General features: G+C 36.0%; 1 protein-coding gene across 1 annotated transcript; it reads left to right on the top strand.

Moving 5' to 3' along the window:
* Positions 1-217: 217 nt before the first annotated feature.
* Positions 218-12611, top strand: LOC145576354 (uncharacterized). Its single transcript, XM_081634121.1, has 13 exons — positions 218-362; positions 457-519; positions 605-775; positions 1608-1739; positions 1927-2066; positions 7594-7680; positions 8171-8296; positions 8453-8605; positions 9536-9607; positions 10824-10916; positions 11883-12053; positions 12148-12227; positions 12358-12611. The coding sequence occupies exons 1-13, from the start codon at positions 332-334 to the stop codon at positions 12407-12409; spliced, it is 1371 nt and encodes a 456-aa protein (XP_081490247.1). The 5' UTR covers positions 218-331; the 3' UTR covers positions 12410-12611.
* The last annotated feature ends 604 nt before the right edge of the window (positions 12612-13215 follow it).

Here is a 13215-nt window from a genome sequence, read left to right on the forward strand (position 1 = left end):
GTCAGGGTTACTCGGTCGGGGTTGTGTAGTCGAGGTTACTCAAATGGTCAGGGGTTATCAGATCACTGTTTTGATGTATATCAACTTGTCGCACGGTATAACTAGCCAAAAAAAAAAAAAAAAAAAAAAATAGATTTCTCCCCTACGTAATGAGGATTCTAGGAGTCATTCACTCATTCACCATCGCCGTTACATGTAGTTTCGTACTACACATAGCTAGAAGCATCGTTTGAAATCATCTCTTTAAACTAAACTCAAAAAGTTGTTCTTCCCTCTTCTTCTCTTCAAACAACTCTACTCTGCTCAACTAGGGTTTTCTTCTTCTCCATCAATGGCTGCCGACGGTTCTGTAGCTCTCGCAGGTCCTCTTTCTCTTCCCCCTTTTTCTCTCTCCTCTTTTTGCTATTAATTCGACTAAATTATAATTTGTTTCCATTGTTTTTCTCTGATTAACAGTAAAGCAACAGGTGCAGGATTTCTTAAATGCTGCTCTTACTGGGAACCTTGATTTCTTCAAGAGTAAGTTTTTCTCAATTTGGTTAATTTCTTGGCTTATTCAATAAATTGATGGTGTGAATTTGAGCTTAAAGTTTGTTGATTGTAGAAATGGCGGAGAAATTGGATGATGGGCAAGGGTTGTCGAAGACAGTGGCGGATGTTAAGGATGCTAATGATCGAACCGCCCTTCATTTCGCGGCCAGAGAAGGGCAGACTGAAGTTTGCAAGTATTTGTTGGAGGAATTGAAACTTGATGTTAATGTGAAAGATGCAGATGGTATGGATGATTTGTATTCTCAATTCTAACAATTGCAATTCAGTGAATTAGAAATGTCTGTGCTTGAAAGTTATCGAATTTTTCGTTGTAGTTATTGTTGATGAGGGAAATTTTAGCATTTTAGTTTAGATTAGTTACTCTATGATTTTGTGTAGCTCTAGAATTGAATGCAGTTTATTTTGATAAAGATACATCATGTTGGGTGATTGTCGAATGATTTTTTAGTAGTTTGGCTTGTATAATCAGAACTTAAACTCGTTTGATGGTGCGATTCTGTCTTTCTTAGATGCCTACCAATGTTAAATATATTGTAAATGGGGTGTAGACGTGTAGGTGACACTTTCGTTGACTGAAATTGTTTTAAATTATTAGCTAGTTATTTTGGAATTATTACTCTAGAGATGTGCTGAATATGTAATGCTGTATAGGTTAGCCTTTTGTCATTGCATGCAAATTTTTTTGTGTCCCTAAAAGATTGCTCCATTTGCCAAAATTGGACGTCCCTAAAAGATTGCTCCATATGCCAAAATTGGATGTCCCTAAAAGAATGCCCCATACCTGTTTTGGTAAAATTTCCCATCCACTCTCTCAATCTCTTTCCTCACCAAAATTGTGCCCACCCATTTGCACAAATTTGTTTTGATTCTTAAGGAAGTAAAATTGGGGTTGGGGTCAATCTTGTAGGGATGAAAATAGGTGTAAGTAATTAGAGAACTTGCAGGAGCATTTTAGCTAGAATAAAAAAAAAACCAAATTGAGGCCATTCTTTTAATAGTTAACAATGATTGGATTTGAAGTACTTAGAATTAATATTGTTCTCTTGATGGGGCAGGAGAGACTCCTCTAGTTCATGCAGCCAGACAAGGGCACATTGCTACTGTGAGTTATCTTCTTGATCATGGTGCAGATCCTGCAATTGCTAGTGATTTAGGGGCTACAGCTTTACACCATGCCGCTGGAATAGGTATGCTTTTGTAATATTTGTCAAACCATGTTTCACAGGTAGAATGATAGAGATTGCCTAGAAGTGTAAAGGATTCTGTAACTTGACTAATGATTCTTCTAAGAAGAACTATCCTGTCCACTGCCTCTTAAAGTTTCTTATGGCTCCATGCTTTCAGTTTGATGTGTTCATTGGAAAGCTAATGTAGGAAATATTGAATTGATGAAAGTACTACTTTCCAAGGGTGCTCCTGTTGATTCGCAAAGTGATTCTGGCACTCTGTTGATTTGGGCTGCTGGGCATGAACAAAAAGAGGCTGTAGAGGTTCTGTTAGAGCACCATGCTAATGTAAGTATGCAGCTGTTAGTAAATGTAAATGCCTTTAAGCTTACTAAAGCTGTATAAGGGCCTTGAGTTAATGTGTTGTCAGCTTTCTCCATTGGTTTGATATCTTGATTGTGCATGTTCGGCCTTTAAAGTCTTCTGATCATGCTTTCTGCCCAATTGTGTTGCTTTCTTGTTGTTGAGAATTGAGAGGCAACTTTGAAATTGCTCACTAACAATGAATTTAGCATGGCAACACTTAATATTGTGTAACTTAATTGTAAAATGTTCTTTTATTATACTTAGGATTTTGATTACGTATATAATTATAATGGTATGTCAGTTTTGTAGCCCTAAACTAGAGTTTATCGCTAGACATAACATCTTCCATATCAAATCGTGTAATAACCCAGTAAAAGATTTAAAGAACGGATTTTTCAGCATATAACCATGAATGTTCAACTTGTTCACGTCCCCAACTTTCTAAAATCCATCATATTCCTCTCCATTTTGTGAATATGTACCCATCAGTAATGACTACATCTGCCAACTCTATTAGCTAAGCAATTCCTAATTAACTCTAATTCTTTCTTCTATCTTCCATTAACCCCTATTTAACCTGTTGCTCTATTAATTCACTCAATAAAGTCTAGTCAAACCAGAAAATAATTAAATTATGTGGGAAATTAATTAGGGTTTAAAGAGAGATAAGGCAGACCTAGAATTAACACCAGTAAATAATGGGAGAAAGTATGCCAATTTAGAGTTAACTAGTGTTAATAAGAGACATTAGTGGTTGTTTGGAGAAGGAGGATTTGGATGTGGAAGGTGAACCCCTTTGCTCTTGGCATGACATGACTATATCTTGATGTAGGGATGAGATTAAAGGCAGTGATCACAATCATTAGATATTACATAAGGATAGGAGCTTTTGACATAGAATTTGTCTAACATGTTTCAATTCAATTCTTGAAGAGGTCCATTAGTAAGGCTTTTAAGACTATGAATCGGAAAGAGCATGTATACCATGTTTGTCACTTTGACCCAAAAATGATCGGTTTAAGAGAGTGAGGGGATTTTGTTTCTTCTGATAATGTTGTTCCGTTATGTGTATAACTATGAAAGATGCTCGGAAATTTGGTTTAAGATGATTATTCCCAGTACTACTTTGAAGCAAAGTGGTTTAATTTTTGTGTTGCCAATAAGGTGGTGGAGGATGTTCAGAGGAGAGGTGAGAAAGGTGTAACCTTCGAACTGAATTTTAGAGAAAGTTTGTGATAGGTTGAAGGTTAATAGATAAACGTTAAGAAGTGTTAAGGGTTTGACAGTCAATGGAGACAAAATCTTGGAGGACTTCAACGATTATTTGTGGAAAAATACTTGGAGTTTGTTTTTCACGTACCATGAGTCCATGATTAGTGACTTCTTGTCTTCCATTTTTGTTTAGTTTGTGACTGACACGTTTGAATATAAAGTTATGAAGTGTGCCAACTGCCAAAGTGTAGTTATTCCAAGGCTTTGAGAAAGGTTAGAAGAGCTGGCAGTGATGGTTTCTAAATTAGAGTTTAGATAACCATGCTTAAGATTGTGCTTACTTTTCTATATATAATTTCATTGTAGTGCAAATATTTTCTCTATGAAAGGTTTGTTGATGTGGAAATTTTAGATATTGCTTACTATTATGTGAACAATAATTAATACTTCCTCCGTTCCCCTAATATTGCAACAAGGGGGGAAGACACGGAATTTAAGATGAGGAGAGGGATAGAGAGAAATAAAGATAGGGATCCATGTGATGAGAAGAGAGATAGAGAGAAAGCATGTTAGAATATTTGATTATTATACTATTAGGGGAATAGAGGAAGCAACAATTAAGGAAAACTAAGCAATCAAACCAGCCATGAAGAAGAAAGTGCAATAGAGACACAAGACATGCCGTGGGAAACCAAATCAATCTAAGCCTTAATCCCATAAGTGGGGTCGGCTACATGAACCAACAGCTCCGTAAAGTCATCCACAAAAATCTTCCTCCATCTCTTGCGATCAAATACCTCATTCTCATGCAAGCCTATTTACTTCATATCCTTCCTAACTCCTTCCAACTAAATTAATTTTGGTTTTCCTCTACCTCGTTTAAACTCTCCATGATCCCACTTTTCCACTCTTCGTACCGGTGCACCCTGTGTCTTAGTCTTACATGCTCGAAGTCCCGAACTAACACAAATGATTTTCCCTTAGTTTGTCTGCAATGCCTGCAACACCCACTTTCTTGCGAATAACTTCCTTTCTGATTCTCTCTCTTAGAGTGTTCCCATACATCTATCTTAACATGTGCATTTCCGCAACCTCCATCTTTTTAATGTGCTTCTCCCAACATTCTGTACCATAAAGCAACATTGGTCTTATGGCAATCCTGTAGAATTTCCCCTTAATGCTTTGGTCACATGACACTTTCGTGGGTATTGCTCGCTCTCCATTCAAGCCACCCCGACTTAATCCCATGGGCCAAGTCTTAATCAATGTCACCATTTTTCTGGATGATCCACCAAATATATTTAAAACACTCACTCATGGTCAAATCCTTTCCGTCTAAACTCACTATATCATTGCCTGCTTCATCTGTGTATCAAAGCGGCATACTAAATATTCCGTCTTACTTCGACTTAGCTTAAACCTATAGATTCCAATCTTTGCCTTCATTGCTCCAATTTGGCATTAACCCCATCTTTAGTTTCATCCACCCGATATCACCCGCAAACAACATACACCATGAGACTTCATCTTGAATTGGCCTGGTTACTTCATCTAGAACCCTAACTCTTGGATAAAAATCTACTAACATGCACTATGGAGTAAATTGATGAAATTTGCAAGCATTCAATTGGCCTTTAAATTCTCTCTTTATGAACTATACTTAAGTAGCCAAAACTGGCTAAAAGGGGGTATTTATACCAGGTTACGTAAAGCATTAATGAACAAAATCGACAGACATGCCAAGTTTCAAAACATCAAAGTGGAAACACAAGTTTGCACGGATGTGCAACATCTGTGCACCAAATTCTGCATGGACGTGCTCTTGCTACTTCAATATTCCTTGCGTGCACCAAATTAAGTTCCCCTTGGAGCCAACTTCCATGGACATGCACATATCAGCATAACATGCTTTACATTCCATTGTTTCTTTTTTTAATCAAACCCAAACAATCTTCCACCTAAAGATTAGTTTAAAGCTTTAAACAAGAGCCATCCATTGAACCTCATAAGTACCAAGCACATCATCATCCAACTCTGTACTTTAGCATATTGCGTTGCCCCACTTAGAATTTTCAGTGCAAAACTCTTGTGTGCCTCCTTCTTCACCTTGTTCATTATCAAATAAACATTCATCATAGAGACACTGAATTTCCCACCATGGTTCTCCTGCAATGACCAGTATTTATAGCATTTCAACCAAACACTTTTTGTGAAGCTTTAGCTCCCTCATGACCGCCTTTGTTGCATTTCTTGTGGTGTACAATGTTCCACTTCTTGCCCATAAGCTACAATTGTAGTTCCCTTGGTAATTTCAAAGAATCACCATTAAACATAATCTTATAACTAGACTTGTCAAGTTGACTAACAAATCACTTGGCATCCTTCAAAGCCAACAAGTCTCATTCCATAAGCTTTGCACTCACATCACCCTTATCATTCTGTCTTATGACTAAGGCAAAGTTGACTACAAAATCAATGCTTTCTATCAACTAAAGTTAATTGTTCGACAGTCAAATTAAACTTATTTATGTGTTCGGTGGCTTGAACTATCATCATTCTCCTCCTAATTAAACAAAAGACATTTCAAATATACCTTGGTCATTGCCAGAGGTTTCTCATACATATTTGATAAGGTTTTATCAAACTGGCCACTGTTGCCTCATCCTTGACATTAAAATCCTCACTTTGGGCTAATGTCAACCTGACTACACCTATTGCTGGCTTATCTAACATAATCCAACCCTCCATATTATTTAATCTCTTTTGCTTAAGAGGTAAGTAGATATACTTTTGTTACAATTAATCCTCAATTTGCATTTTCAAAAGTTAAATAATATCTCCCAATCAAAGTTTCTCCCTCAATTTTTCCACTTCTGTTGTGTATAATTTATGTAACCACCAATGCTCACAACTTTGATTTCCAACACTTAAATTAAAACTTTAACACTAAAGATTTAACCTTTGACTTATCAACCACAAACAGCTAATATACCAACCATCTAACATTTCTAACCCAAACCTACACCAACTTAACCTTAGCTCTAATACACTTGTTAGGATTTAGAGAGTGCTAATTTGTAGTTACTTGCAATTAACTATAATTAAGGGAAACAAAGCAATTAAACTGACTATTTTGATGATAATGCAAGAGAGACATGGAAATTACAATAAAAACTACCAAAGTGCACTATGGAGTAATCTACGGATAATCAATGGTGATTTACAAGCATTTATTTGAGTGGAATGCTCCTAGTAATCTTTCTCCTCTCTAGAAACCCTAGCAAATTTGTTTAAGCATCTAAAATCTAACCAAAACCGGCTACTAGGGGTTATTTATACTAGGTTACATCAAGCATTAATGAACTGGTGGATATGTGATGCGTGTCCAATTATTCCAGGTGCGTGCCAAGTCTTGAAACGCCAACTAGTAGCTTCTTCGGATATCTGGAAACACAAGCTGCATGGACGTGCTACTTAGCACTGTCTCACCAAATTGTGCATGGACCAGGCTTGCTTTTGATCTTTTCTGTTCCCCTGGAGCCATCCAGCCTGCACTAACGTGATTTCAGGTTATAGGACACTTTTTTGCTTTCCATTGACTTAAACCCAAGCCAACCATCCTTACGCCTTCCATGCTTGCTCTGAACTATCTCTATTAATTATTAAACCCAATAGCTGACTAATATGGTACATGGTAGATCTAAATACATATGATTCTCAATTTCAAAACAATAAGATTAGTGAACTTCAGATGATTTTGGGCTTTTGAAATTGAAGGAAAGTAGCATACTTTATATGTACATACTCAGTATTCCTGCTGTATATTAGCGTAGTGCACGTGATTCATGATAGCTTGCCTGTTATGTCGTACTTGCTGCTTGTATATTTTTTTGTAGAGCTGATGTGTTAGCTTCTTATAGGAGTATGTATTGTATATAAGTCAGGCTAACCTAGGTTGTAAGGCATTGAGCCAAAAACACAGCAATCAAAAATCGATTCTGTAAACAAATTGCGGCGCACTCAAAACACAAAATCAAAAAGCGAAAGTTTCAATCTTTCATTCAAAACCCAGATTTTCTCAGAAATTGTTTCAGAGTATTGTTGATGGCATTGCTGTTTATATGATGTGTAATCTTTTATCATTTCTTTGCCCTTTGTTTGCTAAGATATTGTAACTTCATTTCAGTACAATTTGTGATTTTGTTTTCCTTTCCATGCATCCATTGAGAGTGATTCATGAGGCCAACATTCATGGATATTTGGGCGGATCATGATAATCAGTGCATTCCTTTTGCAGCCAAATTCTGAAACTGATGAAGGTATAACACCATTGTTGTCATCTGTGGCGGCTGGTTCGCTGGAATGCTTAGAGCGATTAATTCAGGTCTGCTTGATATAGTTTGTGAAGTTTGCTTGTACAATGGTATTCTGTTAGTGTGTTCATTAATCATTATTATGGCGTGGGCCACCCCCCCCCCCCCCCCCCCTACCCCACACACACACCACCACCACCACCACAGGAAAACGATACTTGAATAGCTGAATTATAATCTGGTACCGCTAAACTCAGTAGAACTACTACTCCGCTGTTCTTTTTTAGTTGACACATTTTGAATATTGACAGTATTCACAATTTGTAGTTTGATTAGCTTTTGTGATTTATAGCTACGATAAAACATAGTCATGTGGGATCTTGTTTGAGTTATTCCTACTGTAAATTTTAGTACATCAACTTTTTATGATTTTACATTTTGATAATTAGAGATATCGTTAAAACTGTGCGTTGTCAAACGTGTCAACTAAAAAAGAATGAAGTAAGTACTGTTTTTTCATGCCATTATTGTTATTCTTCTGCTGACTTTTACTTTCTCCAGGCAGGGGCAAAGGCCAATATCTCTGCAGGTGGAACGACACCATTACATATTGCTTCTGATCTTGGTAGTATCGATCTTATCAATTGCTTATTGAAAGCTGGAGCTGATCCAAATGCTACAGACGAGGTGAAGCCAACATATCTTTTTAGATATATAATATAGCTGTGAATCTGTGATGTTTTTTCTGTTTTTTTTCCTTTTTTTTTCTTTTTTTGGTCTGGATCGTTCACTTGTCATATTTTCTGATGTACTTCATGCTTACTTTAATTGTTTCATAAACAGGATGGCCAGAAGCCAGTGCAGGTTGCTGCTACACGAGGGAATAGAAATGTAGTTGAGACACTACTTCCCTTGACTACACCAGTTCAATCTATTCCTAACTGGACAATTGATGGAATTATCCAATATATGCAGTCTGAAACTCAAAAACAAGAGGTACCCATCTTCTTCCTATCATGTCTGCTTTTCCTGCTGTGGATAGTTTGGAAACTAACCCTGTGTGATCTTAAGGGGGGTAAGGCAGTGAGGCTGTGTACATCTTATGCATACGCACATTAACCTGTCCAACGTCATGACCTGGAATTTTCAATGCTCCGTAGGTTCTAAAATTTAGGCTTCAGTTTATACCTAAGGTTCTGACAAGCATATACCCTTTCTTGGTTGTGGTGGTACGATATGATTATGTGGGTGCAAAAGGGGGCGGGAGGGAGGAATTGGTGTAGCAGAAAGGGAGTTATTGAGCGTTTCTTCCTCTCTCAGTTTTTTCATTTTGTGTGTGCTCAAGATGCTGGCTTTCCATTTTTGAAAAAGTAGTTAGTTAGGGTTCTAGGTTTTGAAGTGTAACATGCCGGTAGGTGGCAACACTATGAAATTCTATAATGGTTTAGCTGGTATTGAAGATGGGCCAAGATCAAGGGGGAGTGAATAATGAATTTGCTCATTCGTCAGACATTTCTGCTTATACTGTAGTATGGCTATAGGATTCTACCCATATTGATTCAGGGTAAGCCTTGCCTTGTGGAAATTGAATGTGGCATGAAGAGGTTGACAGAATCATGGTAAATAATGTAGTTTAAGTTATTCTGCTTTTGCTTTAGTATATTGAAGTTAATTTTAAAAGGCATATCCTTGGTATTACTTGTGGAGTGTACTGTTGCATCACTTGCGTAGTTGCGTGGCACTGTCTAGTGTTCATGGTCTTATTTAATCCATCTGTTGCTTTTGTGTCTTTTTTTCATCCATCATTTGCCTAAGTCTTTATCTATTTTTCAAATATATACCATTGTAAACTGTTGTTAGTTGTATTGTTCTACTTCAACCTGCTATCACTTACTAGAGCAGGGATTGATTGCACTGTTATTGTAGGAGCTTGCCCGAAGTTTCAAAGAACTTAATTCACAAAAGAATACCAACTTATCAAGGCAGGATTTGCCTGAGGTACATTACTCAGCTATCATTTCATATTTAATTATTCCTAGTTCCTATTAGTATTAGTTCTTTTGTGGTGGAACTTCTGGTTCAGTGCCTCCTTAGCATAACATCAGAAACTGCCAGAGTGCCACTTATGCTCTTTCTTTGATTATTTTTCATCTTTAAATTCCACGTGTGACATTTTTTGTATTTTTCTATGACTCTTAAGGTAAGCATACAAAATCAGTTTTTTTTTTTTTTTAATTTTTTTTTTAATTTATTATTATTTTTTTTGTCTTTGCTGGTGAATGGTATTGAAAAGTGGTAAATGGAAAGAATTATGTCCATTTGTTTGCTGCGATTAAGCATAATCTAAAACAGTCATGGTGCAAATTTTTATGCGATTATGTACTACCTCTTTTTCTTTTTATTTCACCCATTTTGACTTTCACGCTTGTCGAGGCTTTAATTTGACCATTTGTATCTTAAATAGTTCCTCCATTCTAATATTGCACCACTTGCCTTTTAAGGAAGTTTCACAAATATTGCACCATACCCATTTTAGGGAAACAAATGTCTATTCAAAATGCAAATACCCACGATACCTTTACTTTTTAACACATGTTTCTTTAGTTTTTGCTTACAATAACATGGGCAATTTTGTATATTTCCTCTCTCTTTTCTTCCACTACAAAAAAAAAAAAAAAAAAAAAAAAATTGTGCCCTCCCCCCATGGTGCAATTTTAATAGAACAAAAGTATTCAATAAGAAAAATTATTAAAGTTAATATTCAGAAACTATACATTGAGACGATTCTAACAAGTTCCCAGGGAAAAATGTTTTTTTTTTTTTCTTATACATGAATCACCACTGTTCAATAGTGCAAAAAGTCAAAATGGTAAACTATAAAAATTGGAGTATTTAACTACATAAGGAAGTTTTTTTTGTACATAGTGCAACTTAAGAGTTACGACTACATCGCTCTCTCAGTCTCATCTTTAAGTCTTACCACATTCATTTTTTAGGTGGCTGTAGTGTGCTGCCATGCCTGCCAAACATCTGAGAATTATGTTTTTTTTTTTTGGAAGTTGGAGTTTTTTCTTACGTCAGTCTGCCCTATATTTTCTCTCTGGAGTTTACATATGTGGTGTTATGCTGATGTTACATGTTTACATGAGTTTGGGCAAGCTGTTTTGTACTTTGGTTTCATAATGCTACTGACATATTGTATTCAAATTAAAAGGTGACACCTGAGGCAAAGCAGAAAGCTGCAGAAGCAAAATCACGAGGTCATGAAGCTTTCAATAGGAAAGACTATGCATTGGCTACAGATCAGGTAAAGTCATGTCATTTCTTGTTTATGTGCATAAATTATAATTTTTTTTTTTATTTAAATTTGATATACTATATCATAGACCAGCTTCTGCTATTGAATCTAGTACTTCGTAAGAATTTTATTGTGTCTGTGTCTACATAATTATGCCTGTGTCTTCATAATGTACTCAGCTGCAGTTTTTAATCTTCTCTGACCTGAGATATACAGTTTAGGCTGCTTGTCTTGTAAACCTGTCTGATACTGTCATATGAATTATTTTTTTAATCTTTATTCCTCAAGGAACATTTTTGGCATGTTTTTGAAAGCACACAGTTTACTTGTACTCGAGCCCCTTTCCATAACCAATTATTAAGGGTAATCAAAGTTGTAGATTGCTAGAAAAGGTTTTGTTTGAGGTTAATTTCTGGTTCTCATTATGGAGCTGTTTCAAAGAAAAGGGGATTCGTGCAGGTCTATCACTTTATCCTAGGTAAAAAGGTTTTAAGATCATTTATTGGGTCAAAGCATGAGGTATGAAACATCTATTGAGGTTCGGTACTGGAGATGCCTTGAGGAAATAGTGCAAATGTTTGATGAGCTACTCAAGTTGGAGGAATTATATTTTGGGACAACTTATGAGTAGATTCCTGAGTTTGATTCATTACTGCTTTCGTTTCAAACTATTAATTTCAACTTAATAGGCCAAATTTGGTATTTATGGACAAATCATTTGACTTTGTCATTTGTTTTCTATTATGTGTAGTTGAAACAGAAAAATTATCTCCAAAAACTACTTGCAATAAATCTAGATGATATTTTCACATCTATACATTTTTTTAGAAACTTATGGTCAAGGTTGGTGAGGTTTGACTATCAGAGTCAGATACAAGCTATTTTTTAACCCCAACTTGTAAAAGAATTCTTAGCATTTACTTGTATAAGTCCTGATGTGATAACATATTTGTTGGTTTCTGGTGATTTTGACAGGCTATTGATCTAGACCCTTCTGATGCCACATTCTACTCGAATAGAAGTCTCTGTTGGTTTCTCCAGGGACAAGCTGAGCAAGCACTGGCTGATGCTAAGGCATGCAGATCACTTAGACCAAACTGGGCCAAGGCTGCCTATCGTGAGGGTGCTGCACTACGTCTCTTGGAGGTATGTTCCTTAAATATTATTCCCTTCAAAATACATATGTTATGACGAAGCTTCTAATAAGATTAGATTTAATCCCTTCTCTATGCTATTTTAGAGGTTTGAGGACGCTGCCAATGCATTTTATGAAGGCGTGCAACTTGACCCAGAAAATAGGGAGTTAGTTACTGCTTTTAGGTAATTTCCAAGTTCCTATTTGATCTTCCTTTTATGTGGTTCTGAAGTTTATTGGTCTTTCTGATCTTCAAAGCGATTCTTAAGTCTAATCTATGTCATTGCCAATATCTTGAATTCGTGATCTTCACAGGGAGGCAATTGAGGCTGGGAGGAAATTTCATGAGAGTAATCAAGCAAAATAAGCAGTATTGCGGCATTAATGTACCACAATTTTGTTCATAGGGAGAGAAGCTGTGAATTATCCAATACTTTGCCTATGTATATCTGCGTTTTTTTTACCCTTGGTCCAGCTTCTCTCAGTATTGCTAACAATTTTAATGTCCCAAGGTGTGGTTTTTCAACATTTTTCCAGATTATTATATTGATCATTTTTTAGTTCTTGAATTTTGCACAACTGAAAGAATGGTTTGGAGGTTGTCCAAAAATTGCCTCATTTAGGAAGTGTTAATTAATTGACCTTAATAGTGTTTGGAATGAAAAGTTTGGATCTTATGTGGTCTAGAGTGAGTTGAGCTAATAAGTATGGGAACTACTAAATACATTCAGTTAAAGCTTATTCATTAAAAAATTGAATAGAGTGAGGGATTATTGTTAATTGATGATATTAAGAATCGAGTTTGAATGGTAAGATTTACATTATGTTCCCATCTATTAACAATAATCAATTAACAATAATTATTCTATGAATCAAGTTTGAATTGTGAGATATTAAGAATCAAGTTTGGATTGTAAGATTCATAAGTAAATTATGTGTAAATGGGTTTTACTCATTATGTTCTATGTTCTCTTTCATAAAGTAAATGTTAGCTTATTATGTTCTTAGGAGCCTAGGAGCCGTAGGAGGTACTGGTAGATTGTAACTTGTTGCTTTTTACTAATGCTTGTTTGCTATACTAAGCTTGTTTAAACCTCGTTCAATCTTGTGCTTGAAATGCATACGATCAAGCTCAAGCTGAGCTCGAGCAAGTATTTGATCAAGTTAAATAGG

The sequence above is a fragment of the Chenopodium album genome, chromosome 13, assembly GCF_948465745.1.
Source record: "Chenopodium album chromosome 13, dcCheAlbu1.1, whole genome shotgun sequence".
Classification (NCBI taxonomy): domain Eukaryota; kingdom Viridiplantae; phylum Streptophyta; class Magnoliopsida; order Caryophyllales; family Amaranthaceae; genus Chenopodium; species Chenopodium album.